This window comes from Phascolarctos cinereus, unplaced genomic scaffold, assembly GCF_003287225.1.
Source record: "Phascolarctos cinereus isolate Bilbo 61053 unplaced genomic scaffold, phaCin_HiC Scaffold_5;HRSCAF=322, whole genome shotgun sequence".
Classification (NCBI taxonomy): Eukaryota; Metazoa; Chordata; class Mammalia; order Diprotodontia; family Phascolarctidae; genus Phascolarctos; species Phascolarctos cinereus.
Window position 1 is genome coordinate 405267698 of NW_027555958.1, and position 26620 is coordinate 405294317.

The 26620-nt window shown below is 39.5% G+C and overlaps 1 protein-coding gene across 1 annotated transcript in view; it reads right to left on the reverse strand.

Moving 5' to 3' along the window:
• Nucleotides 1-26620, reverse strand: part of RGSL1 (regulator of G protein signaling like 1) — a 124231-nt gene that overhangs the window by 46872 nt on the left and 50739 nt on the right. Inside the window, exons 8-14 of the mRNA XM_078155784.1 lie at nucleotides 26366-26527; nucleotides 24265-25292; nucleotides 17455-17517; nucleotides 16753-16987; nucleotides 16184-16294; nucleotides 15437-15548; nucleotides 796-989 (exon numbers count right to left, since the gene is read on the reverse strand). Of these exons, the coding sequence (XP_078011910.1) occupies nucleotides 796-989; nucleotides 15437-15548; nucleotides 16184-16294; nucleotides 16753-16987; nucleotides 17455-17517; nucleotides 24265-25292; nucleotides 26366-26527 (1905 nt within the window). The remainder of the gene's footprint in view (nucleotides 1-795; nucleotides 990-15436; nucleotides 15549-16183; nucleotides 16295-16752; nucleotides 16988-17454; nucleotides 17518-24264; nucleotides 25293-26365; nucleotides 26528-26620) is intronic.

Below are 26620 nucleotides of genomic sequence, written 5' to 3' on the forward strand. Positions count from 1 at the left end.
TATGCTACCATTTTATGAGATATTTAAGGAGAAGGAAGAGTGATGACTGCTGTTTATAGATAATTAGGCTAGATTTAACTATGTTCTCCTTTGGAAAATTTGATTATTTGTGGAGTGGGATTTAGAATCAAGTTAGCCTTTGGGGTTCAGGAAAGTTAGATTATCTGGGCTATCCAAGAAACTTCCCCAATGTCAGCATGTCTCCAAGTATTTCAATATATTAACCAATGGCAAGTGGCTAAAATAGCAGAATAGTGAGCATGCATTTCCTCTGCCTTTCTGGTGTTTTATATGCTCAATACCTTGTTGGCAATAGGGACCAGTTTTCTTATACGGTTGAGTCTTTTATGACAAAGAAATTCAGAGATAGCTCAAGTTGTACTTGACAAGGAATTCTCTGAGACTGTCCCAATTACCTTTGGAACATGTCTAAGAGAGCCAGCATGGTACTCAACATATTAAACCAAAGTTTCTTTGCTTGACATTCATTGAGTTTTCACCACATGTCTCTTCCTTTCCTGTCTGCCTCTCCTCTCAAACTTCATCTCTCAATGCCCCAATCCCTACACATAGCCCCTTATCCCAGTGGTACATGGTGATAGTCTGTCTATGTGATCAACAGACATTTTCCTTTCCTGGACTTAGTGAACTTGTAGACATTAAGAGATATACAACTTGGATCATAAGCCCTTCTTGCAGAATTCCGTATTTGGAAAGTATTGGGAGAACTCCATGCCCATTCGAAGAAATTTGGAGAGAAACTTATGAGGTGGGGGCTGGGTTGGGGTTTCATACCAACATTAATTTTGTTATGGAAGAAAGTCTTGATGATGGCATCAATGAGAATTTTCTGTAATTTTTCATTGGGTTCACTACTGGCCTTCTGCATGGCAAGGATGAAATTCAGTAGATTCTCAGCATGGTTTATTCTAAGGAATTCCTTGAAGTAATCCAAATGGACAGGGTGTTGGAGGATTTCCATGATACTCCTGCAAGACAAGAAGAAAGCAGCAGTGGCAGACATAATAGTTTTTTGGGGACATAGGTTTTTTGTTATGACAGAGGACACATTGCATTTGGAGTCAAAGCCTGAGGTTCTGATCCTGGCTTAGTCACTTACTACCAGTGTGACTTTTGGCAAGTCACATCAATTTCTCTGGGCCTCTTTTTCCTTACCTATAAAAATAGAGTTAATGTCTAAGATCCCTTTCAGTTCCAAATGATGTTATCCTTGTATTAGTGGTACAGTGGAGTAGAGACAGGAATGGACAGCTTGAGGAATCTTTAGAAAATGGATTTAGGTTCTGGGGGAAGAAGCAACACAAACTGTAATTTTCTTCATGGAAAAACTTGAGTGTTTGTGCCTCTTTCTTAAGTTTGGTCCAATCAAGTAAGAACTCCAGGGAGGAGGAGGGGTAAAAGTGGTAAATTTTCAAGAAATGTTTTTCTTTTGCACTGCAACTACAAAAAATTCCCAAAACAATTGGCAATCTTGAAGGAAGAGTCCATTTCTGTTAACTATAGTGAATGAGTGAAGGGGTGAAAGAGGACCCAAGAGTTCAAAGTATAAAGTTCAAAAGGTAGAGAATAAATCTAGATGCTTTTTCTAAAGAAAGGTCCTTCTAAATCCAGGATTCTCTGATTCTCTGTGTCTTATATGACATTTCTTTATAACATGAAGGGAAGTGAGACTAGGGTTGGAGTTGGGTGTAAGGATGGTGGTGTCTAAAATGGGGAAGAAGGAAGTGGACATGAATGAATGTCAAGAATTAATACCATCACAAGAGAAGAGGAAAATGTTTGGTGAATAAACCAATTTGGGTGGACTGGGATTAGCTTTTGTGAGATTTGGTGTGCCAGAATAAGTAGAGCTTAGGTAGATATGACAAAAGAAAGGGAAGAGGGCTTGTGGATCTGGAGTATGATGGCTTTGTCATCATGACTATGATCAGTAACAAATACTTATTGAGCATCTTCTGCATGAAAACATAGTACACTATGCTATGTGTTGGGGATTTTCTTTTTGGACTAGACTTCTGATTTCATCATGTAGGGGACTCCTGACATGGAAACGTCCTTTACCATAGCTGTGCTGTAGCAACTCATTTGTAACTCATTGATTTCAAGAATAGCCCAAGGCACAGAAAATTTAAGAGTCTTGCCCAGAGTCACATAGCTAGCACCTGCCAGATGCAGGTCTAAAGCCTAGGTCTTCCAGTCTTCCAAGGAAAGTTCTTATATACTATGTCATGCTGTATTTCATCAAGATACAAGTGTTTGAGATACAATACATATTTATTTGAGATACTATATATATGTATAAATATACATATATAATATTATATATGTACATATATGTGTGTATCTATCTCTAGCTATTTCTCTATCTATCTTTCAGCCTCTTTGTAGGTGGGGAAACCAGGAAATAAGCATAAAAAGATTTTAATAAAAATACAACATAGTATCTATGAAGTACCAAATGAATGGGTACAGATAATGCCAGAGAAGTCTGGAAGAGGAAGAGATCACAGAATATTAGGACAGTCAAATAAAGTTTCATGAAGAAGTGAGGACTTGAGCTGGGTCTTGAAGAATAGATAACATGAAATATTAGAGCTGTAATGGGTTTGAAAGGCCATCTAGCCCAATCCCCGCTAGAATGTGAATCCCCCTCACAGTATCAACAATGGACGGTCATCTAGCCTCTGCTTAAACACCTCTAGTGATGGGAAAACCCAATACCTCCCCATGTAGCACATGCCACTTTTGGACAGCTAATTGTCAGGAAATTTCCCCTTAAATGTGAACCCTTGCACATTTCACTGATTACTCCTACTTCTGTAGAAAATGACAATCTACCTTAAGTTATCTCTGCCACAGGCTAAAAATCCCCAGTTCCTTCAACTAATTTTTGAAGCTCATGATCACTGTCTTCTAGAGGTACACACATATGTTAACCTATGTCCTGGAACTTGGCACAAAGAACTGAACCCAACTGAACTCCAAATGTGGCCTGACTAGAGGAGTATAAGGGAAATTTAGATCAGATGAGTGGAAGGAAAGGCATTCCAGGCAAGGAGAAGAGCAAAGATGGAGGCAGAAATGCAATGCCCATTTGGAGATCAATGAGACTAGAGAAGTATTAGTTTGGGTTGGAGATACATAAAACTGAATCCAGAGTGTTTGGGACTGTGTGCCAGGCTAAGAAGTTTGGACTTTATTTCTCAAATAGAGGAAGCCATTCAAAGCTTTTGAGTAGGAAAGTGTCTTGTACAATAGCAATGTTTTGGGAAGATTTTCTGACAGAATTGAAGGTGAGGACTTTAGAAGAGAAAGAAAGATGTTTAAAGTGAACTAAAATGATGTCAATGAATGGGATTTTGCTTCCTGGACCATGAATTAAGGCATTAGAATGAAGAGCATTTGGCCATGAAAGCATAGCATTGTGGAAAGAGCACAGGGTTTGGGAGTCAGAGGACCTGGGTTTGAATCTCGGTTCTTCTACTCTTTGACCTTAGAAAATCACTTATTCTCTCTGGCCTTCAATTTCCTCATCTAGAAAATAATCAAGTTGAGCTAGATGACTTCAAATATATATCCTCATGGCATGATCCTCATATAATCCTGTAATAGCATGGCTAAATCTAATGAAGCTCATAGGAATGAAGCCATTTCCTTGGAGATCTGATTGGATCAATATACATTTTAAACTGAAAATGGCATGGAGAAGGAGAAAAATGTTCAGATAAAACTTCTAAACCTGATTAAGTACATGAAAAAGGATAGGTATCTTCCTTCCTTCCTTCCTTCCTTCCTTCCTTCCTTCCTTCCTTCCTTCCTTCCTTCCTTCCTTCCTTTCTTTCTTTCTTTCTTTCTTTCTTTCTTTCTTTCTTTCTTTCTTTCTTTCTTTCTTTCTTTCTTTCTTTCTTTCTTTCTTTCTTTTTCTTTCTCTCTCTCTTTCTCTTTTTCTTTCTCTGTCTTTTCACTCTTTTTGCTTTTTTTCCTCTCTCTGTCTTTCACTATCTTTCTCTGTCTTTTCTCTCTGTATCTTTCTGTCTTTCACTCTGTCTCTGTCTTTCTCTCCCATCAGGAAGAGAAATATAAATTATGCTCCTTGCCTTAAACATCTATATAACAATGCACAGAGTGTGATAGATAAACCAATGAACTTGTTATGTTAAGCTCAGCTATAAATAAAATTTCACAGGTATCACCAGAACTCAGTGGAATGGTCTTTATGATTATTTGCTGGTAGGGGTAAAGATTTTAAAAACACACACAATGAAATGCAGAAGTGAGGACATATAACCCAGGATTGTTTTAAAACAAAAAGAGAATGGTGTTAGGAAGGCTAAAAGCTCTTAATGGGCTCAGGCTTTTGAAAAGTCCTAAGGGAAAGTACTTACAGAGGGAAAAAAAGGCTATATTGGGGAAGAGGGAACAAAGGAGGAACAGCCCCAGTGCTTAAGGCCTGTGAAGGACTACTTCCTTCTTTTTAAGAAGTACAGGTTCCCATGGCATCAAGGTGGCATGATAGAGAGAGTGCTAGGCTTAGAGTTAGGAAGATCTAAGGTGTGACCTTGGGCAAATCACTTAGCCTCTGGCTGCCTCAGTTTTCTCAATTGTAAAATAGGGATAATAATAGCACCAACTTCCCATGGTTGTTGTGCAAATCAAATGAGTTCGTATCTGTAAAGCACTTAGCCTAGTGCCTGACTCATAGTAAATATTTAATACATGCTTGTCCCTTCCTTCTACCCATGGACAGAGATAGGTACAAGCTGAGTCAATAGAGTCCAGGAACTTTATGGACCAGACCATGCTTCTGGATTACCCCTACTCTCTACCCAAAAAGAAACAGGGCTCCTACCAGTAATTCGTACTTTCTTAGTTCCTGTGTAGACAGCAACAATTCGCTGGGCTTCAAAACTCTCAAGAAGAAATACCAGGGTGCTCCACAAACCCACAAAGGGAGAAGTAGAGGGTAAGAAACCCAAGACCACAGGGAGTAGAGGCTTCTAGGACCTTGTCGTAATTTGCTGTATTCCTTGAGTGGTGCTTCTGGAAAAAGGAAAAGCTCCTGATGCTCACTTAGATGAGCCTGACCTGCTTTCCACTACCACTAGCACGATGCAATGACTGCTAACAGACTATTCAAATGGCCATTCTAGGGTTCCTATGGTGGCAGTTCTCAGATTGTTATGTCACCAAGGTGGAGAGGCTTTGCTGCTTCCACGTGTAGACATTCTTCCCTTCAATAATGAATCAATATAGGAGCACAGTTGCCCTTGCCTCTTAGGGCTCATCTGTTTGCTCAGGCCCCAGATAGAGCAAATGACACACCCATGACATTGAAAAAGCAGACCTGCTCACTTTCTGTTTTAATTAGACCTGTGAACTCCTTGAAAGAAAACTGGACCTGGCCTTATGAGGCCTGTCTTTTATTCTCAGCTATGATGTGTCTTCTTTCTAAGATAACCTACCATTGACCCTGTATATACCTTGTATGCACATAGTTATTTGTATATGTTTCCCCTTTTAGGATGTGAGCTCCTTGAGGGTAAGGACTATATTTTTGCTTCTCTTTGTATCCCTAGAGCTTAGCACAGTTGTCTGGCACATGGTAAAAGTTTAACAAATGCTTGTTGACTGTGTGACAACAGAAAAAAGTCATTCAACCTTACCGAGTGCCAGTTTCCTTCCCTGTTGAGTGGGGAGAAGAATGTGAGTGCCTATTCCACAGACTTGTTATGAGGGAAGTGGTCTGTAAACCTTCAGGTATTATACAAATATTATACATCTTCTTTAAAGGAGAAAGATCTTTAGATTGGAAAGAAAGAGACAAAAATGAATGAGAAAATCAAAACCCAAGATAAGTGAGGAAACAAAACAAGAACACTTAACTGCCCTAAGCTGGTTCACCTAGGCCAGAAGAATCCAATCTCGGGTGCCTAAATAATAAGTGGCATTTATATAGTGCTTAAAGTTTTTCAAAATGCTTTCCCTGCATCGGCTTATTTGATTTTCACAACAATCTCATGAAGAAGTGTTATGTATCCTCAGGGATTAGCACAGTGCCTGGCACATAATAGGTGCTTAAAGAATATTTATTCCTTTGACCCAGCAATACCACTCTAGGGCTGTATCCCAAAGAGATCAGAAAAAAAGGAAAAGGACCCACATGTACAAAAATATTTATAGTAGCTCTTTTTGTGGTGTCCAAGAACTGGAAATTGAGGGGATGCCCATCAATTGAGGAATGGATGAACAAGTTGTGGTGTATGAATGTAATGGAATACGATTGTGCTATAAGAAATGATGAGCAGGCAGACTTCAAAAAAACCTGGAAAGACATATACGAACTGATGCTGAGTGAAATGAGCAGAACCAGGAGAATACTGTACACAGTAACAGCCACATTCTGTGACAACTGACTTTGATAGGCTCAGCTTTTCTCAGCAATGGAAGGATCTAAGACAACTCCAAAAGACTCACAAAGGAAAATCCAGAGAAAGAACTTTGGAGTCTGCATGCAGATAGAAGCATACTATTTGCTCTCCTTTTCTTTTGTTGTTTTGTTTCTTCTTTCTCATGGTTCCTCCCATTAGTTTTAATTCTTCTTTACATCATGACTAATGTGAAAATATGTTTACTATGAATGCAGCCTATATCAGATTGCATGCTATCCCGGGGAGATGGGAGGAGAGGAAGGGGGAGAAAATTTAAAACTCAAAATCTTATGGAAGTGAATGTTGAAAACTAAAAATAATTAATAAAAAAGAATATTTATTGTATTGAATTAAATCGAAGTGCTATAGATATTATTACCCTTTCTTTTACAGAGAAAGAAACTGATGCTCAGAAAAGCTAAGTGATTTGCTGCATGGTCAACACAGCTAGGGGATTGTCAGAGACAGGATTCAAAACCTAGTTTTTGAGCTTATAAGTTCTTGCTGCTAAGTCTAAGATTCTTCCTATTCTACCACATCATCTATGAAATAACTTGTATATTTTACTGCTATTTGTGACCTCTGAGGAAACACGGATGAAGAGGGAGGCCCTGTGGGACCAGAGGTGAGAAAATGTTTAATTTCTGAGAAGGAGAAAGAAAGCAGATTCTGAAAAAGCAGATTCCATAAACCAGTGAACTTTATATTAATTCCTCATTACAACGAAAAGGAATGGGCTAGTAAAGGAGAATTTGTGAACAATTAGAACAGAAAGAAATGCATTTGCCAAGAGAGCTTGCCAGATTTTAAAAAAAGAACAATATTTTTTCTCAATTACAAGTAAAAACAATTTTAACATTCTTTCCCCCCACAAAAAATTTTTTGAGTTCCAAATTCTCTTTCTCTCTCCCTTCACCTGCATTGAAAAGGTAAGCAATTTGACATCGGTTTTACATATGTGGTCATGCAAAACACATTTCTATGTAAGTTATGCTGTGAAAGAAAACACAGAGAAAAAAACCCCAAGAAAAATAAAGAAAAAAGTATCTTCAATCTGTATTCAGATTCCAGCAATTCTTTCTCTGGAGGGGATAGCACCTTTCATCATACGTCTTTCAGAATGTCTTGGATCATTGTATTGCTGAGAATAGCTAAATTATTCATAATAGATCCTCATACAATATTGCTGTTACTGTGTATTATGTTATGGTTCTGCTCATTTCACTTTGAATCAGTTCATGTAAGTCTTTCCAGGTTTTTCTGACAGCATCCTGCTCATCATTTCTTACAGCACAATAGTATTCCATCATAATCATATACAAGAACTTGTTCAACCATTTACTAGTTGATGGATATTCCCTCAATTTCCAATTCTTTGCCACCACTAAAAGAGCTGCTATAAATATTTTTTGTACATATAGACCCTTTTCTTTTCTTTTCTTTTTTTATCTTTTTGGGATACAGACCCAGTTGTGGTATTGCTTGGTCAAATGGTATGCATGGTTTTATAGCTCTTTGGGCATAGTTCTAAATTGTTCTCCAGAATGATTGAATAAAACTTCATCAACAGTGCATTAGTGTTTTAACTTTCTCACATCCCCATAAACATTTATCATTTTCCTTTCCTGTCATATCAGCCAATCTCATAGGTGTGTGATGGTAGCTCAGAGTTGTTTTAATTTGGATTTCTCTGATCAATAGTGATTTATAACATTTTTTTTTCATATGACTATAGATAGCTTTGATTACTTTGTCTGAAAGCTTCTCATTCATACCCTTTGACCACTTATCAATTGACTCTTATTTCTATAAACTTTACTCAGTTCTCTATATCTTGAGAAATGAGGTCTTTATCAGACAAACTTGCTGTAAATGTTTCCCCCCAGTAATGATTACCAACTATGTATTTCCCTCTATCCTCTTTTCCCGTTTATCATACTCTCTTTCTAAATTTCACCCCATCCATTCTCCAAAGTGTTTTGCTTCTGGCTTTTACTTTCTCCACCCTCCCTTCTATCAGCCCCCCACCCTGCCCCACTCTTCCCTGTCCCTGTCTCCTCCTACTTTCCTGTAAGGTAAGATGGATTTCTATACCCAACTGAGTATACATATTATTCCCATTTTGAGCCAATTCCAATGAAAGTAAGGTTCATGCACTCTGCCCCCCCCCCTTCCCCATCTTCCTCTCCACTGTAAATCTCTTTCAGGCCTCTTTTATGTCAGATAATTAACCCCATTCTACCTCTCCCTTCCCTTTCTCCTAGTGCATTCTTCTTTCTCATCCCTTAATTTTATTTTTTCAGACAATCATCTCATCATATTCAACTTACACCTGTGCTTTCTATCTATGCATACTCCTTATAACTGCCTTAATAATGAGAAAGTTTTTAGGAATTACAAGTATCATTTTTCCCATGTAGGAATATAAACAGGTTAACCTTATTGAATCCCTTATGATTTCTCTTTCTTGTTTACCTTTTTATGCTTTTCTTGAGTCTTATATTTGAAAGTCAAATTTTCTGTTAAGCTCTGGTATTTTCATCAGGAATGCTCAAAAGTCCTCTATTTCATAGAATGTCCATTTTTTCCCCCCTGGAAGACTATACTCAGTTCTGCTGGGTGATTCTTGGTTGTGATCCTAGCTCTTTTGACCTCCAGAATATTATATTCCAAGACCTCTGATCCTTTAATGTGGAAGCTGCTAAATCTTTTGTGATCCTAATTGTGGCTCCACGATATTGGAATTGTTTCTTTTTGGCTGCTTGCAATATTTTCTCCTTGACCGGGGAACTCTGGAGTTTGGCTATAATATTCCTGAGAGTTTTCATTTTGGGATCTCTTTCAGGAAGTGATCAGTGGATTCTTTCAATTTCTATTTTACCCTCTGGCTCTAAACTATTGGGGCAGTTTTCCGGGACAATTTCTTGCAATATGATGTCTAGGCACTTTTATAGATCATAGCTGTTAGGTAGTCCAATAATTCTTAAATTATCTCTTATCAATCTATTTTCTAGGTCAGTTGTTTTTCAAATGAAATATTTCACATTTTCTTTTATTTTTTCATTCTTGATGTATCATAAAGTCATTGGCTTCCACTTGCTTGATTCTAAATTTTAAGGAATTATTTATTTTCTTCAGTGAGTTTTTGTACCTCCTTTTCCATTTGGTCAATTCTACTTTTTAAGGAGTTCTTTTCTTCAGTGGATTTTTGTATCTCTTTTTCTATTTGGCCAGTTCTGCTTTTTAAGGCATTCTTATCTTCATTAGACTTTTGCACCTCTTTTACCATTTGGCTTATTCTTTTTTTTTTTCTTAAGGTGTTCTTTTCTTCAGTATTTTTTGTGTCTCTTTTATCAAGCTATTGACTCTTTTTTTCATGATTTTCTTGCATCACTCTCATTTCTCCTTCTAATTTCCCCCCATCTCTCTTACTTGATTTTGAAAATCCTTTTTGAGCTCTTCCATGGCCTGGGGCCAATTCATATATATATATATATATATTAGGCTTTCGATGTAGGAGTTTTGACTGTGTTGTCTTCTTCTGAGTTTGTGTTTTGATCTTCTCTGTCAGCATACTAACTTTCTATAGTCAGGATCTTTTTCTGCTTTTTGCTCATTTTTTCAGCCTATTTCTTGACTTTTAACTCTTACTAATGTGGGGCTCTGCTTCCAAAGTGAAGGGGGCAGTGTCCCAAGCTTCAGGTTTTTTGTGCCGCTGTTTTCAGAGGTAATTCTGGGGACCTGTAAGTTTTGGGTTCTTTCAAGGTAGTATAATCTAGGGAGAGGTATGTTTACTACTCTCCTGTATTGTGCACTGGTCTGTGAGCAACCACTAGTACTCTTTTCAGCCCTGGAACTGTGACCAGGGTCCCTATTCCCATGCAGCCACAAGCTCTGGTGTGCTAGTGCTCCTTCTTGCCCTGGGACTGATACCCAGGATTGCGATCCAGATTCAAGTATGTATGAGCAATTCAACAGAGGTCTGCCCCTGGTGCCAGAAAGGGGAGCCCTGTAAACTCCTTCTGACCAGTTGTCTGAAACCCTCACTCTCTATTGGTTGAGAAGTCTGGAAACTGCCACTACTGTCACTGAGTCAGTTACTCCCAAGGTCTGCACTGGCATGGCCTGTGCTAGACTGTACTCCACTCTCACCCTGGTGCAACAGATCTTTCCTGCAGACCTTAGTTGTCTTGTACTAGAAAATTGTTTCACTCCTTCCTTTCGTGGGTTCTGCCACTCTAGAATTTGTTTTGAGGCATTATTTAAAGTTATTTGGAGGGGTATATGGGACAGCTCAAGCAAGTCCTGGCCTTTTCTTAGCCATCTTGGCTCCACCTCCAAAGGCATGCCAGATTAACCTAATTTTAGGAGTGTACTTAAGACAGCTCATACATTCTACTGGGAGCCAATTATGAAATTTTCAGTGTGAACATTTACACTTCAGAAATCAGCAAATACTACCAATCAGAGCTTGACTTCTTGTTTTGTTGATAGTTTAGACTTAAGTGATAGAGAAAACGTTAATAAATCAGATTAAACTGAAAAATGTATTAGACATAGAGAGCTAGTTGTTAAATATTTACAAGCATACAACTACTTAGTTTCCTTTTTTAAATGACCTTATTGGACTACTAGATCAAACACCATTGACATGGTATAGTCTACTTGGATTTCAAGAATGATATGTGACAAAGTCTCTCACTGCATCTTCATGGATAAGAGGGAAGGAGAATTGTGGGCTGGTTGATCATGCAGTTAAAGAGAATTCAGAGCGGTAGAATGAGAAAATGCTAAGTGTTTGATTAGAGAATCAGTATTAACTGGAGAAGATGTCTAACAGTGTTTTTTTTTTTCCCTTTCCCTAAGAGGTCTATCAATGCCATTTTTCTAATATCACTGTCACTTCCAAAAAAATTCCCCCCCCCCAAATTGTAACAATTACAATAAATGAAAACAAATAAGTGTGTCTGGTAATATATGACTTATAACATCCCTAGTCTCATACCTCCCTAGTGAGAGGTGGGAAGCATGCTTCACTGTCACTTTACTGAAGTCATAATCAATCATTTTGTTAATCAGAATTTTGAAGTCATCCATTGTTGTTTTTCTTTTACATCATTGTGGTTGCTGTCTAAATTGTTTTACTAAGTTTGCATACTTTATTGTGCATCAATTCATATAAGTCTTCCCAAGTTTCTCAGAATTCTTTATATCTGTCGTTTCTTATAAAAGAGTAATATTACATTATGTCCATGCACTACAATTTGTTCAATTGTTTCACAATCATTGGGTCCCATTTTCCTTCTAGTTCTTTGTTACTACAGTATTACGATAGATATTTTTGTGCATGAGAAACTTTTCCATCTGTCTTTGACCTCTTTCCTATAAGGAGATTATGCTTAGGAGTAGCATTCTAGGTCAAAGGGTATGTTCAGTTTAGTGACATTTCTAAGTATAATTCCAAATTGTTTTCTAAAATATTTGAAACAGTTCACATCACCAAAATAGTGTATTAGTGCACCTATCTCTTGCAGCTTCTCCAACTTTTTTTTTTATCATTTGTCTTTGCCAGTCAGATAGAGGTGAGGTAAAACCTTGGAGTTCTATTAATTTATTTTTCTCATTATCACTGATTTGAAGCATTTTTCATATGGCTTCTGTCTAACAGTATTCTTCAAGGTTGTCTCCTTGGCCCTGTTAGGTTCGTCATTGTTATCAATGACTTAGGTGAAAACACCAATGGCGTGGCTCTCAAGTTTGCAGGTGACACAAAGAAGGATTGCTAACGTGGATTATAGAATCAAGATCCAAACATATGTCCACAGGCTAAAATGATGGGAGAGTGCTAAGATGATGACATTTTTCTTATTACTTAAAAAAAATCCATAATTTTATCTGTATAGACACAACTTTTCTGTGCTTTAATAGACGACATTCGTGAGTTGCTGTGATTAAGAAAATCCATAACCTGATGATCAAACTTCTAGTTACAAGCTTCTTTGAACATAGCAAAGCTGGTTCTTAGGGGACAATTTCATTAACTTCAACAAGCATATATTGAATGCATGCCATGTGTAATGCACTACACCCAGCACTGTGGATATGATAGAAAAAAATGAAATAAAATGGTCTCTCAAAAGGCTTTCACTCTATAGAGGGCACAAAGCTATAAGTACATAAATAAATAGAAGATAACTTTATTTTGTCAGCCATGTGAAGGATGTCTTAGAGAGAAGAAACTCTGAGTAGGAGGCTATTGCGATAGTAACAGATGACAAGTGATGAGTGCCTGAATTAGGGTGGTGGTCATTGGGAGTGAGGGCAAAGCTATAAATCTGAAAGATTTTATGAAGAGAAAATTAACAAAACTTGAAACTGGCTAGACAGAGGGAATAAACAAGAAGAAAGAGTCAAGGATTACTCTGAAGATTCAAACTTAGTTGACTGGAAGAATGATGGCACCTTCAACAAATCAGGAAGTTGATAGAAGAAGCTCATTTAATAGGAGATAAAGTTCTGTTTTGGACACGTTGAGTGGGAAATGCCTTAGAGACATCCAGCAGGTCATTGATACAACACTAGAATTTAAGAAAGAGATGTGGCTAAAATGCAGATTTGGAAATCATTTGTGTAGCTATTATAGTTGAATCCATGGGGGAGGATATCACTTAAGAGAGTAGGTATAGAGAAAGAAAGGGGTTCAAGAGAGAGCCAGGAGAGATTAGGGGGTAGGAGATGGATGGCAGTCTAGCAAAGATGACAAAGACAGACTGAGACAGGCAGGAGGAGACATGCAGTTTGTCACTTGGTCCATATTAGAAATCTTTCCAACTTAGTAGTACCTTATGAAACTTGTTCTCTGTTGGTGTAGACTTGGGACACCTTGTGTTGTAGACACAATAATGTATCAGAGTAAGACTTCCATAGAAAATGTAATGAAACAAGTTGTGTGTGTAGCGGTTTAGGATAGGGTAGGGAATAGGGCGTTACATATACAGTAGGTAAATGCAAAGACCTGCACTTGGATTGAAAAAAAAATCAACTGCACAAGGGAGGAAGGTTAGAAAATAATTTAGATGGCAGTTTGTGTGGAAAAGACCTGTAACTGTTTGTGTATTGCAAATAATGTAAAATGGCAGTCAAAAAGGCTCATGTGATCATAGTAAGGTGGAAAGAGTATTGGACTTGGAGTTGGAAAGACATGGCATTGGGAGCTGGGATACTTGTGGAACTGAGAAGACTTTGGGTTAACTCTCCAGGATACTGTAAAGCCAACTGAAACTGTTGTGAGCCATAACGTCATGCAGTACATCTGGGACAGGTCGAATTAACTTTGCTTCCAAGTGGATCGATCTGCAACCTGCATGTGAGACCTTTGGGAAGGAGGATGTAAAATAAACTCTAGGACTCTCACAGGAAGTTCTTCTTGGGACCCCAGAGAACTTGCTTGCTCATTTCTTGTAATCTTCTTGCCTGTGGCTTTTCATCTGCTTTTGTCTTCCTCTGAACTGCTTTTTGACTGTTTTTTTTTTGTTATTGTTGCTACTGTTTAGTTGTTTCAGTCATGTTTGACTCTTCATGACCCCACTGGGGTTTTCTTGACAGAGATACTGGAGTGGTTTGCCATTTCCTTCCCCGTTCATTTTACAAATGAGAAAACTGAGGCAAACAGGGTTAAGTGACTTGCCCAGGGTCACACAACTACTAAGTGTCTGAGGCCAGATTTGAACTCAGAAAGATGAGTCTTCTGGACTCCAGGACTGGCGCTCTATCCACTGCTGCTCTTAGGGACTAGTTTTACCTGGAAGCACTTGAATATGTTTTTACTAAAGAGATTATCTGAACCCTCAGGTTCTGAATGATATGATTATGACTACTACTATGACGATTACATTACTACTTCTTCTAATCTTCTTTTCTTCTTCTTCTCGTTCTCCTGGTAATAATAATAGCTAACATTTATGTAGCACTTAATAAGTGCTAGGCACTGTGTTAAGTGTTCTGCAATTGTTATCTCATTTGATCTTTGGGTGCAAATTCTGCTTCTACCACCTACTAATAGCATGACCGTCAGCTTGTCATTTAACTTGAGTTTCAGTTTCCTCACCTGTAAAATGAAGATAATCTCTGGAGTACTTGTCTCCCAGGGCTGTTGTGAGGATAAATAACGTAGTGTAAATAAAGTATTTCATAAACCTTAAAGCTCTATATATCATATCATAATTATGTAGTGTCCAAAATGAATTAACCCATTTAGCAAGCCCTCATTCAGCACTCTCTCTATGTCAGGCACTGTAACAGGCTCTGAGTATACAGAGACAACAATGGGTGTTATTAGAACTCTTCTGCCCTCTGTCCTGGTCAGGACAATGTGGTAAATTCGTCTTCTGGATCTTCTGAAGAATGGAATGCTTCAAAAATGGAATGGATTGTCATAGAAAGTAGACAATTCCCCATTACTGGAGGAGGGAGTCATCTTTAAGCAGAGGATTATGGTGATCTCCTGGATCACATCGCTTCTTTGTCCCCTTCCACATCTACTCTTTCATAATTCTATGATTCCCTGATAGATTCAAGGGAAGAGTGACTTCAGGAAAGGTGACTAGTTAGAAGACTACTGCAGTTCTCCAGATGAGGAGTAGTAAGGGCCTGGATTAGTGTGGAAACAAGGGGAAGGGACGTAATTAATAGACACTATCAAAGCAAGAATCCAGGTGACTTACAGGATGTGAGGGGCCAGTGAAAGTGGAAGCATCAGAAAGGATTCTGAGGCTTTGAGTCTGACTAGGAGAATGGTGACACCATTAATACATACAGAAGTAAACAGCTTAGAAAAATAAATGGAAGGATCAGATCTATCAGTGGAAGTACTGGCATCAGACACACTGAATTTGTTGGTGTCAGATCATAGAAAGATCATACAGAAGTGGAATTCAGAGAGGTCAGGCCTGCAGAGGTAGAGTATGTGCAGCAACTCTATTACTTACCTGGGTCTTAGTGAGGGTTTCCTTAAAGCATAGCTTCCCTTCTTGAGGAAGGCTAAGGCACTTGGAAATTGAAGATGAGAGGGTGATTTCTTAGCTGTTCCCACTGGCTTTCCTAAAGGGAAAATACAAGTGTTATAGGATTTTGAAATTTGAGAAATCCTATATTTATACAAGAATGGTTGGGTGAAATTGACTAAGTTAAGGTTTATCAAAAGGAGAATGACGAGGACTGAAGAGGACAGGAGTGAGAGATGATGGGAGAGGCATGGCACCATGGCATCATCACCAAAGAACAAGAAATCTCCAATGGAGAAGAGGTCTACCTATAGTCACAAAGGAATATGGAAACAAGCAATACAGAAAGCAATTTTTAACTTGGACCACTTCTATCTATCTTTTTCTCTATCCCTATTTGCATAGGGAAAAGGAAGACTGACATCCCCGGCTTCAAGATCAAGATGGATAGAATTTCACAGTCCACAGATTTGGTGGCCAACTTATTATAATCACAATTCTCAATTAATTAAAGTATATTTAAATCCATAGAAGACCTTATGTCCATGATGACTACTCTAGGTAGGTGCAGAGTAGGGAAGACAGGGTATCTTTCCCTAAAGCCATTGCCTCCATCCAATGGTCCTCTGAAACAAAACATAGCTCCACCATAAGCTGACTTCCTTTGAGTTTGGTACTCCCTTTCTCCTCCCTCAGGATTTAAGCCTTATTTCCTGGAGTATATACACTCACCTGAAATTATGGGTTTCTTTTCATAATACTTCCTAAAGTCTTCACTTATTCTTTCTATGGCCAGCTTTGGGTTCTTCCTGCACAGCTCTTCAAAGTTCATTTTCCCTGTGTCTGTCAAAGGAGGAGAGGATTCGGGGGACAAATTGCTTACCAATAATGAGCCCAAAAGTTGACTGATGTTGGCCTGGTGAAAATTTTCCATTAAAATGCATTACATATACATATCTGTATATGTATGTGTTTTATTTAAACATGATACCACGTTGGAATGGTATCATGCATCATGATACATGTGGGCCCACAAGGGCCTCTCATCCAAGTTAGAAGTAAGGGACAGAGTCCAGAGACCTGCTGGAATTGAAGCCTCTGCTCCTCAGGAACCTACAAAAATAATTACAGATAAAGGGCAAAGGGCCACTGAAAGAAAGAATGTGAGGATTTGGAGCTGATTCAGAAAACCACATTAATGTCTTAGTTCACAAGAGGTTTCAGATGATTCCAATACTGTGGCATGACTCCCTCTTTCTCACCTGACTGTGGCTCCCAAGCACAGAGACTAATGACTTTACCTTCCTTAAACACCGAAGGCTGTAGTTCCAAATGGAGAGATCCTCCTCTTTTCATATCCTGAGTAGCTATCATTTGCCAGTGAGTTTCTGTCAGGGCTTCCATGTCTTCCAGGGTGGACAAGGCCAGGCACAACCCTAGGGATTCCTGTATTCTCTTACACAATAGAATGTACTCCAGGCTGTCCAAAGGTTCCTTGGCTTTCTGCCTCTCGATTTCATCACCACTGGTTTGAGACTAATAGAAAGAGGTAGTGAGTTTGCCACAAGAACCAGAAGCAGTTTCCTTCTGGTTCATCCCTCCAGGCTGACACGTGCCAATTGGTGTCAAAATTGAGAAGAATAATCCCTCTTTGTATAAGTTCCCTCTACTACTTCCACCTCACCATTGGACCCGGTTCCTATAAGAAATGAAATCTTCCTGGTCTGCTAGTCTGTGGAAAGAAGTTGGGGCCAGGTGTGGATGGATGGGAATTATTTTAAAGAAAGTGAGAGTACTCAGCTTCTTTTATGCTGGACACCATGACCATTATTCATCCCTGAAGCATAAGTGGGTGTCTCAATACCTTTTGTTGAAACCATAAAAATATTAAATTCTATGTTGTCAGATAGTCCGTGGCAGAACAACCACCTCCTTTGTGCAAACACTCACAAGAATCCCCCAGTACCTTCTCCACCCAGTGCCGACCCCTTCACCCCTCCTACCGCAAAGATGAGAAACCAGTGGTCATCAAGGTCGAGGAAGTCATCAAACAAGGAAGCAAGAATCTAAAATCCAAACACAAAATATCAAGTATTGAGACAAGTGTACTCTCTGGCCCTCTAGGGCTTAAGTTCATCTGGGATAATAATAACAATAATAAGAATAAGAATAAGAATAGTGACTGCCAACATTTATAAGGTGCTTGACAATTTACAAAGCACTTTGCATGCATCATTTCATTTGAATAAGCTGTTTTCTTCAGGAAACTCTGAACTGGAAGAAAAACTCAACAGTGATACTCGACAGACAATACCAGCCACACCCATTCCTTTGCCTCTAGGATGATACTTCATTCTGGAAGTCTCTGAGCCTCAGCTAATTACTGTTTACATAAAGGGTGTCATTTTGTGTAATTTGCTGAAAAAAATAACAATAAAAGCAAGTCAGAGTTTTGCATGTGTGTGATATCAGGGTTGTGTGAGATTCAGAAGAGAAGATGCACGTTTTAGTGTCTAGTGGACTTGGAAGCAGAAGCCTTAGGTTCCGGTTCCATTGCTCACACTTCAGAGAATCATCGAACGACACAGTTGGCTAGTTCAACCCATCTCTGAACCAGGATCGCCTCTGTAGACTACCTGGGAAATGGCCATCCAGTTTTACTTGAAGATCCCTAACAAGGGGACCACACACTGCCTCTGGCAGTAGCCCTTTCCACATGGAGAGAACTCAGCTATTTAGAGTTTTTTCCCCTTATACTGAGCCCAGATTAGTCTCTTTGTAATTTCCTCCTACTGCTACTAATTTTGACCTGTGGGGCCAAGTGTAACTACAAGAGAGCCCTTTGAATGTTTGGAGACAGCTGTGTTCGCTTTCCTAAATCTTCTGTTCTTCAAGCTAAACATGCCCTGCTCCTTCAGCTGACTCCCATAGTACATGAACTTGAGGCCACAACTAGGTGTTTGGTGTAAGCAATTTACTTGAACTGTCTGAATGGCCATTCTCCATTTATAAAATGAGGATAATATCAACAATGTCTATCTCACAGTTGCAAGGAAAGTTCTTTGTAAGCCTAGAATATCTTATAAAAAGGGAGCTAGGCCGAATGTAATTGGACTGATGACTTTTTTTCCCTTCTCTATATCTCCAGTGCTTAACACAGTGCCTGGCACACAATTAAGGGCTTAATAAATGCTAGTTGTCTGGCTAAATGTGAGAGCACTTTGTAAGTGTTTGATACACATAGGAAAGACCAGTACACTATTCATTCAATAAACATTTATTGAGTTCTTATGTGCCAGGCACTTTGCTATGCACTGGGGAGATTTTAAAAAATGATCAAGACACATTCGTTGCCTTCATGCAATGTGAATGAATCTTCCAGGGATGATAAGGCATTTACAAATTTGCATTACAAATGAAAGTAATGCAAATAAAATATGACATCTTTATGAGACAGGATAAACAAAGTGCCCTCAGTTCAGACAAGGGAGAGATTACTAACAGCTGGAAAAAAAGAGGAAGGGTTCAGGGAAGAGGTGACAGCATACCACGACATGAAAGAAGTCCTAAAGAAACAAAGAAAAAAATTATTCCAATGAGGAAAAAAAGGATATGTTAGGCTGGAAGTTAAAGAGGCCATGGTGTTTGCACAGGAAACTCTTGGAACTACTTAGATTCTAAAAGACATTATTGAATGCAGCTAGCTATGAGCTGACCTTGCCCAAACCCCAGAGCTGCAAACTGCCTGAGAATGGTCCAAACCAGTTAAAAAACAACAACAACAACAACAACAACAAAAACAACTGGTTGCACCTGGAGCCCATTATTATGACTGGATATTACCACTCCCTAGCCATCCCAGCCTTTGCTATATAATATATATAATAACAATATATAATACAACTTAACCCTCCTTGTTGCTGCCCCTCCCAAGCACTCCTTCCTGCTGAACTGTATTTAAACCCTGCCTCTTCTGCCCCTTGTGGGCACTCCTACACTCTGGTGCTGTGTGGTGTCCTGAATTGCAATTACCTTACCTCTGTTAAGACCGTTGTTGTTGCTACTTTGGTAGTCCTCTTTATTTCAGGTTGACATATCTGATGTCAGAAATGGAATCTGAAGACCTCTGCCTGGCCCTCCTTTGTTTTCAACCATGGGTACCTGGTACTAGCACAGGACCCCATGTATCCAGTCTGGATTTGATTTGGCAGTCCAGCTAGGGTGCATCATGATCTCCTGAATTTCTGAGCTCCTATCTCTTTTAGTTGAGTTCCTGGATCTTTGGTCAAGGGTGTGTTGAAAGACCCATGGGCAATTTTGGTCTGTTCCAATAGGTCCCTAAAGGGATGGCTGCCAGGTGTGTTTTGTACAGAATGCTATTTGTTTTAAATGTAGGGGGTGTGTGTGTATGTGTTGTGTGTGTGTGTGTGTGTGTGTGAGAGAGAGAGAGAGAGAGAGAGAGAGAGAGAGAGAGAGAGAGAGAGAGGAGAGAGAGAGAAAGAGAAAAGAGAGAGCACACATGGGCTCTGGCGACAACTAGTAAGGACCAAATTGAGAAGAGCAACGGGCTTGTGAAAAGAGGTGGTAACTGAAAAGCCTCGCTAGTAAGGGAATACTGGGGCCACGGTCTCACAATCTGTAATTATACACATGGAGTTTGGAGAGAAGATTTGTTTGTTTTTGGTTCTTTAAGTCTTCAGACCAAATTTCTCTTTTTCTTTGTATTTCTGAAATCTGAAGAAGCTTTGGAGAGTGTGGAGGCAGACAGATAAGAAATAAGGTTGTATAATGTTTTTACATTGTAGACTATATCAGAAACTGAGTTTGACTGAAATGTAAGTTCTCTACTGTGAATAAATGTTAACTCTTTTCTGCTTCATAGAAAAGAGAAAAGTTTGCATAAATTAAGTGAATACATTTTAGAAAACCTAATTGGATACTTGAGAATTTTTTAAAAATTGAAGTAGAATAACTTTTGAATTGGCATGTGTTTTGAAATTATAAATTTTGCTTCAAATTATCTGAGTCTTACCCATTTTTATAATAGATGATGTATTTGAATTTTTGAGAACTATTCTGTTTCTTGACCACAAAAGAGAAGCTTATTTAAGAAAGCAACTTGAAATGTATATGATATTTATTTAGAAAAATTATTTGTGTAACTTCTGTGAATGCCATATTAGAACTTAATTGTTATTTGAATGGACTAAGTTTTTGTAAAATAATTGCTGAAAGCATCTTAAAAGGAGTTTTGGTGCTTCCATCTTTTATAGGGAATAACAGAATTTGAACAAAATAAAAGGAAGTTTAAGTGAAGGAAAAGAAGGTTTGAGTATGTTGACAGAAAGGTTTGAAGAAATTTTTGACTTTGTTTAAGTGGGAATGTTGTGAAACTTCATGTGTCTTATTTTATTGGGAACAACAGCGAAAAAAATTTGTACCTTGATTTAGAAGTATATAGGGGAAAATTATAGAGAGCTGCGGGTAATCTGAAAGAAATGGGAGCTAAGAGATTTTAAATGTTGCCATCAGAACACCCAGATTTGAATTAAATTTAAGCATGATTAAAAGCATGATTGGGATAGATTATAACCTAATATCAGACTCTGCCACTTTTAAAGTATTTGGCAGTATTTGACTGGAAATGGAGGGCTCCATAATATGACCTATCATTAAAATGGTAAATTCTTTTAAAAATCTGGATTCTTTTGGTTTATAGGTTTAATTGTTATACATCCAATTGTTAAAAGAATAATGTGAATCGGGCAGGTATGTGACACATTGGATAGAGCTCTGGCCTTGGAGTCAGGAGGACCTGAGTTCAAATCCAGGCTCAGACACTTGATACTTACTAGCTGTGTGACCCTGGGCAAGTCACTTAACCCTGGATACTCACCAAAAAAGCAAAAAAAAAAAAAACCAACGTAATTTGCTCTGTTCATTTGGAAATGCAATAAATAATAATGTTTTTATTGTGATTTTAATAAATCAAGAATCTCTTTAAAATTTCCTCATCTATAAAAAGCAGAGTCCTAAGATCTTATCAGCCCTGCTAACAGTTGAAAGCTGTCCTGAGAACTTCCAGAATATCTAAGAGAAGTTGTTCCAGATGGCTACAAAGGAAGGACCTTTGAGGTTCAAGATGAAATGTGCTGATTAAATGAGCTTTGGTGGGCTGATAAATCCCAACCTACAGCTCCGTGGTGGAAGGATCTGGCTTTTGGATGCAGCAAGATCTTGCCTTGCTTGCTCAGTGAAGCGTGGGACCAAGGGAATGAATGCTATCATGGTCCAGCAGCTCATCAAACCAAGCCTTGCTTGGCCAGTGATAGAATTAACCTCGGCAGCAAAGGGGAATGTTGAACGCAGCTAGCTGTGAGCTGACCTTGCCCCCACCCCAGAGCCTGAGGAAGGTTAAGCTGGTCCAAACCAGTTATCAAAACAACCAGCTGCACCTGGAGCCAGCCATTCTGACTCGATGCTGCCACTCTCCAACCTCCCCAGCCTTTGGCCCTCCCTGTTGCTGCCCTACCCACGCATCTTTCTCTGTTGAAGGGTATTTAGACCCTGCCATCTCCGTCCCTTGTGAGCACTCCTACACTCTGGTGCTGTGAGGTGTCCTGAACTGCAATTCCCTTGCCTTGATGAAAGACCCTTGTCGTTACTCCTTCGGTAGTCCTCCTCATTTCCGGCTGACAACGTGGAGAGAGGATGGAGGCAAGGGGAAGTAACTGGAAATAGGGACATGAATGATGGGCCAAGACGAGCTCAGGCTGATGGCACGGAAATGGCTGGTTTTGCTCTGGTTAGGCACAAGAAGAAGCCTAAAGGGATAGAAGCGCTGTTCTGGATGAACAGAGGGAGGAGAACGGATGAGGGAGGACCTAATTCTTGACGTGCTTCTGGTTTTGTTTTTAAGAGAGGACAACAAGTTTTGAACTAGGAAGGGTAGACTGAAAGTGGCAAACAAGGGTGATTAAAAAATAGTTAACAGGAAATGGTTCACCCAAGTGAAGAGATGGAAAAGGAACCCTTAACTACCCTCAAATGACCCAAACGAATTACATCTCACAGTAAGTAGAGGACTGGAAAATGTGACTGCTAAGCTGCTGCCAGTGATTCTTGAAAAATTAAGGAAAATAAGAGAAGTACTGAAGGGTTGAAAATGGACAAATGCTGACCCCCACCCCTCATTTTTTAAAGAGAAGAGGGTGAAATTTTCAAATTATAAGATAGTGAACTTTTATGGCAGCATTCCAAAGCACATTTACTGAAGGGGTGGTTTGTGAAAATTTAGAACGGGAAACAATTATTATCATGAGCTAGCATGGCTTCATTTTTAAAAAAGTTACATGATAACTTTATCCTATACATAAAAGGACTAGTAAGTTGTACATAATTTGGAGTTTAATATATAATCTTCCCCCCCCCCTATTTTACTGTTATGGAAATGCCTGTTTCATTTCTTAAGTTTAGAATAAAATAAAAATTTTTTAAAAGAATTTAAAGATTCTAAAACAATTTTAATTTTAAATTTAATTTTAATTTTTAATTGAAGGCATTTTAAAGGCTGGTTTTAGACTGGCAGATGGAGAGAATGGCATACCATGCTTGACCATCAATGAAACATTCCTTCCATGAGGAATGCCCTCCCTGTCCATCATGACTTGTTGAAATCCTACCCACATTTATAGATTCACTTAAATTTGCCTGATTTACCCAGTTCAAAGTGATATCTCCCTCCTCTGAACACTCATAGTCCTTCCTCCTATTTTTGTATCTCTCTTAACATGTTTTATCTTGCATTGTGGGCATTTATATTTATCTTATCTTTTTTTATTAGATCTTCTCCTGTCTTATTCCTTGAGGGAAGGGACCACACCATTCACACAGTTCCTTGTATGTGGAATGATTTAACAATCATTGAATTAAATTGAACTGGGAGCTGAGGGTTCTAACTTAAGCCATTGCTTTTGGCCCTAGGCTTCTTCAATATTAGCCCAAGGCTACTGGCTAATGTCACATCCTCTAATAAAGTCCAAAACTATGGACTTCATCACACCACAGCTTAACTTTCTAACTGTAAACTAGTTAGTATGGAGCCTGAGCTCAGACCATAGAAGATACATTTCTTGTCAGGGTTTTCCTGCTATGATTCTCTTCCTTTGTCTTCCCACCTGCTATCTGATCCTATGAACCCTGCTGGAAGATCTTAGATGTATAGACTGGGGTACTAAATCCCTTATTCAAACTGCCACAGCTCTCTTGGGAGGAGGAATCGTTTTCTTAAGCCTTCCTAGAGGAGAGGAGTGTATGGTGACCCTACGACAAACTCAGTATGTAAGATCATGGCTATACTAGGCCTAGACAATAAACAGCAACTCTCCAGGTGGACTATTGGTGAATTTTCATTTGTGTACTTTTTTTTTTAGGCAATTGGGGTTAAGTGACTTGCCTAGGGTCATACAACTAGTAAGTGTCAAGTGTTTGGTCTGAATCCAGATTTGAACTCAGGTCCTCCTAACTTCAGGGCTGGTGCTCTATCCACTGTGCCACCTAGCTACCCCTGATTTGTGTACTTTCAAGGGGAAAGTGAACAAAGAGTGGCCTGCTGTCCAGTGACCTGGAAGATTCAATGTACCTGGTGGCTTTAGGAAGCTCATTCAACCTTGTACCGTCTTCCTCCATAGTTACAAGGAATTAATATTAGAAACCATAGGAACAACACTGTTGGAATCCACGCACTGATGGAGGCACTTGCCCTCACAAGGGGCCAGGTGCCATGCTAGCTAGCTCTCCACATCCTAGCCTACCTTGCATATCTCTTTCTGTGCTTTGGGGATCCAGGGAATCACATCCCCAGAGGGCAGCAGCTCTTTCAGGTGCCGGATGGTTTGAGGTTTGAGCGGCAGGATGGGGCCATTGTCTTCATTTAGGTAGAGCTCACAGATGCGATTTCCAAGAGTATGCCGAAATAGCAGATTGCCACCTTTCTTGGCACTGACGCAAACGGTCAGGAAGTTGTCCAGATCTTTCCAGAGATGTAGGAGGCGGTTCTCCGTCTTGTAGTGCTTACTCTTAAGGTAGTCTCCAAAAGGATTCCCTGCACAGGAATCGGCAGTGAAAGCCCAGTGGAGATATTCAAAGGAATAACTTTTCCGAATCACCTTCTTTAGGGATATCAGGGAGGACTGGTTGATGACAGGGGTGGCATTACGCAATTTGGCTGTGAATTTCTTCTCACAGATTTCTTCTAGGGAAAAGGGCAGACAAGTTTTATTATCATTTGCCTTGGAGTTGAAGGTTATGGAACTGAAGCTGTCCTTTACCTTGAAGTCACACGTGCTGTCTCTAAAATGCAGTGGTCTCAGGGCACCCATCCGCACAACGAGTTTTGATGGAGGACAGAAGACATCAGGGAAGCGTTGAAATCCTTTGTCAAGCAACTTGCTCTTTTGGGGTTGCAAAGTGTGTATGATGGGCAGTTCAGGTTCAACAGTCCATGTGCCCTGGTCAATGAACCGCCACATCTTCTTCTTGGTTTTCTTGCTGCAGTATGGCTTCTGGGTCACATAAAGCCTCCTGACGTTCATATTAAGGGGGAGGTCACTTAGCAAAGAGTCAGTGTCTTCCTCCTCCACCTGACAGAGGCGGTCTTCATACTCCTGGAGCAGAGCCTGGCACTTTTCCTCCTTGGCCATATTGATCTTGCAGTGCATGTAGAAGTTTGGGAGCCAATAGCTCTGGATTTTGAACAGAGCCACTTTCTGCATATGGCTCAGGATCTTCCTTCTGGTGGTGGACTGTTTGGGATGCCACACAGAGAGGTTCATCAGCGACTCTGGAAAGCACACAGAGAAACAAAGGGTGAAGGCAGGATGATGATTTCTCTCTCAGTGCATGGGGGAAAGGAATGGGAAAGAGACAAAATAAATGATGGTTAGTTGAAATTAGAATAAAAAAAGTGAAGATATTATCATTTTGCTACTCCAAGTGCTTTTCAACATATTATCTCGTTTGTTTCTTACAGCCACCCTGGGAGGGAAGGGGGATCCAAACATTAACCCCATTATCCTCATTTAACTGATGGAATAACTGAACCAGTGAACCAGTAGTAAAGACCGTGGGTTGAGCTCAGATCTGCTGACAGCAATGGTGATGGTTATCTGGACTGTGCCCAGTGTTCTGACTGAGCTATGGAGTGGAGAGGGGAACACATGTTGTCCTTGCCTTGTGTAATAAAGTCTAACCTAGACTATTGAATGGGTTTAGATAAATAAAAGAAAAAAAAATCTGAGGAAACGTTGCAGATTATGAAGAGTCCCAGTATTGAAGTCTTTTTGAATGAAGGGTATGCTAAATGACTACATAGGGGACTTTCCAGCCCTGTGTTTCTCTAGCCAACTCTTATGCATCCATATAAATGGTAGTGATTAGAGGCATAGCTAGTCTAAAACAGGAAGTATTGCTAGTAGGATTTGGAATGAAACTTTAATGTACTTGTAATTGAATATGGGGATGTCTGGGAATTCCTTTCAGACAAAATGATGAAGCTACGCTGGTTCAGGAGGAAGTGAGCAGCTGCTCATTTGCTCCAACCCAGTATTGGGTCCTCCTAGCTATCTATACCACTCTGGAAAAAGGCAGCTCATCTCTCAGGCTAATGCAAAGTGCCTGCCTAAGTGGAGGTGCCTTCTTTCAGACCCTTCCTGTTTGGGCTCCATAGGATTTTTATCAAGCATAAAAAGAGACTTTTTTTTTTAAAGTGAGCTATCAGTGAAGCAATTAACTAGAGAGCTACAGTAACTACCAATAACAAAGAAAACAAGTGATGAGGTGGACAATTAAAAAATGATTTGATTCTATTGATCCCTCCATGAGTTTCCCCACTTATGGTGCCTTTCAGATTCTTACTGACGTTCATATTGCAAAGAATCAGTACAGAGGACCCTTCCTGCAAGTGAGTGGCCTTCAGCACCAAGAGGAGGGACAGGTAGGCATCCTTCTGCTTATCATTGGTCTCATCTATCCCGAGGATTCTCTCAGCAATTATCCAGAACTCCATCAGTTCCTCCCCTGCAGAGCAGACGGCAAAGTAAGAGCAGAGTAGACTCTATGCATAGTAAGAGTTGGCAGCCTCCATCCTAGTATGTCTTGAAGAACTGACCC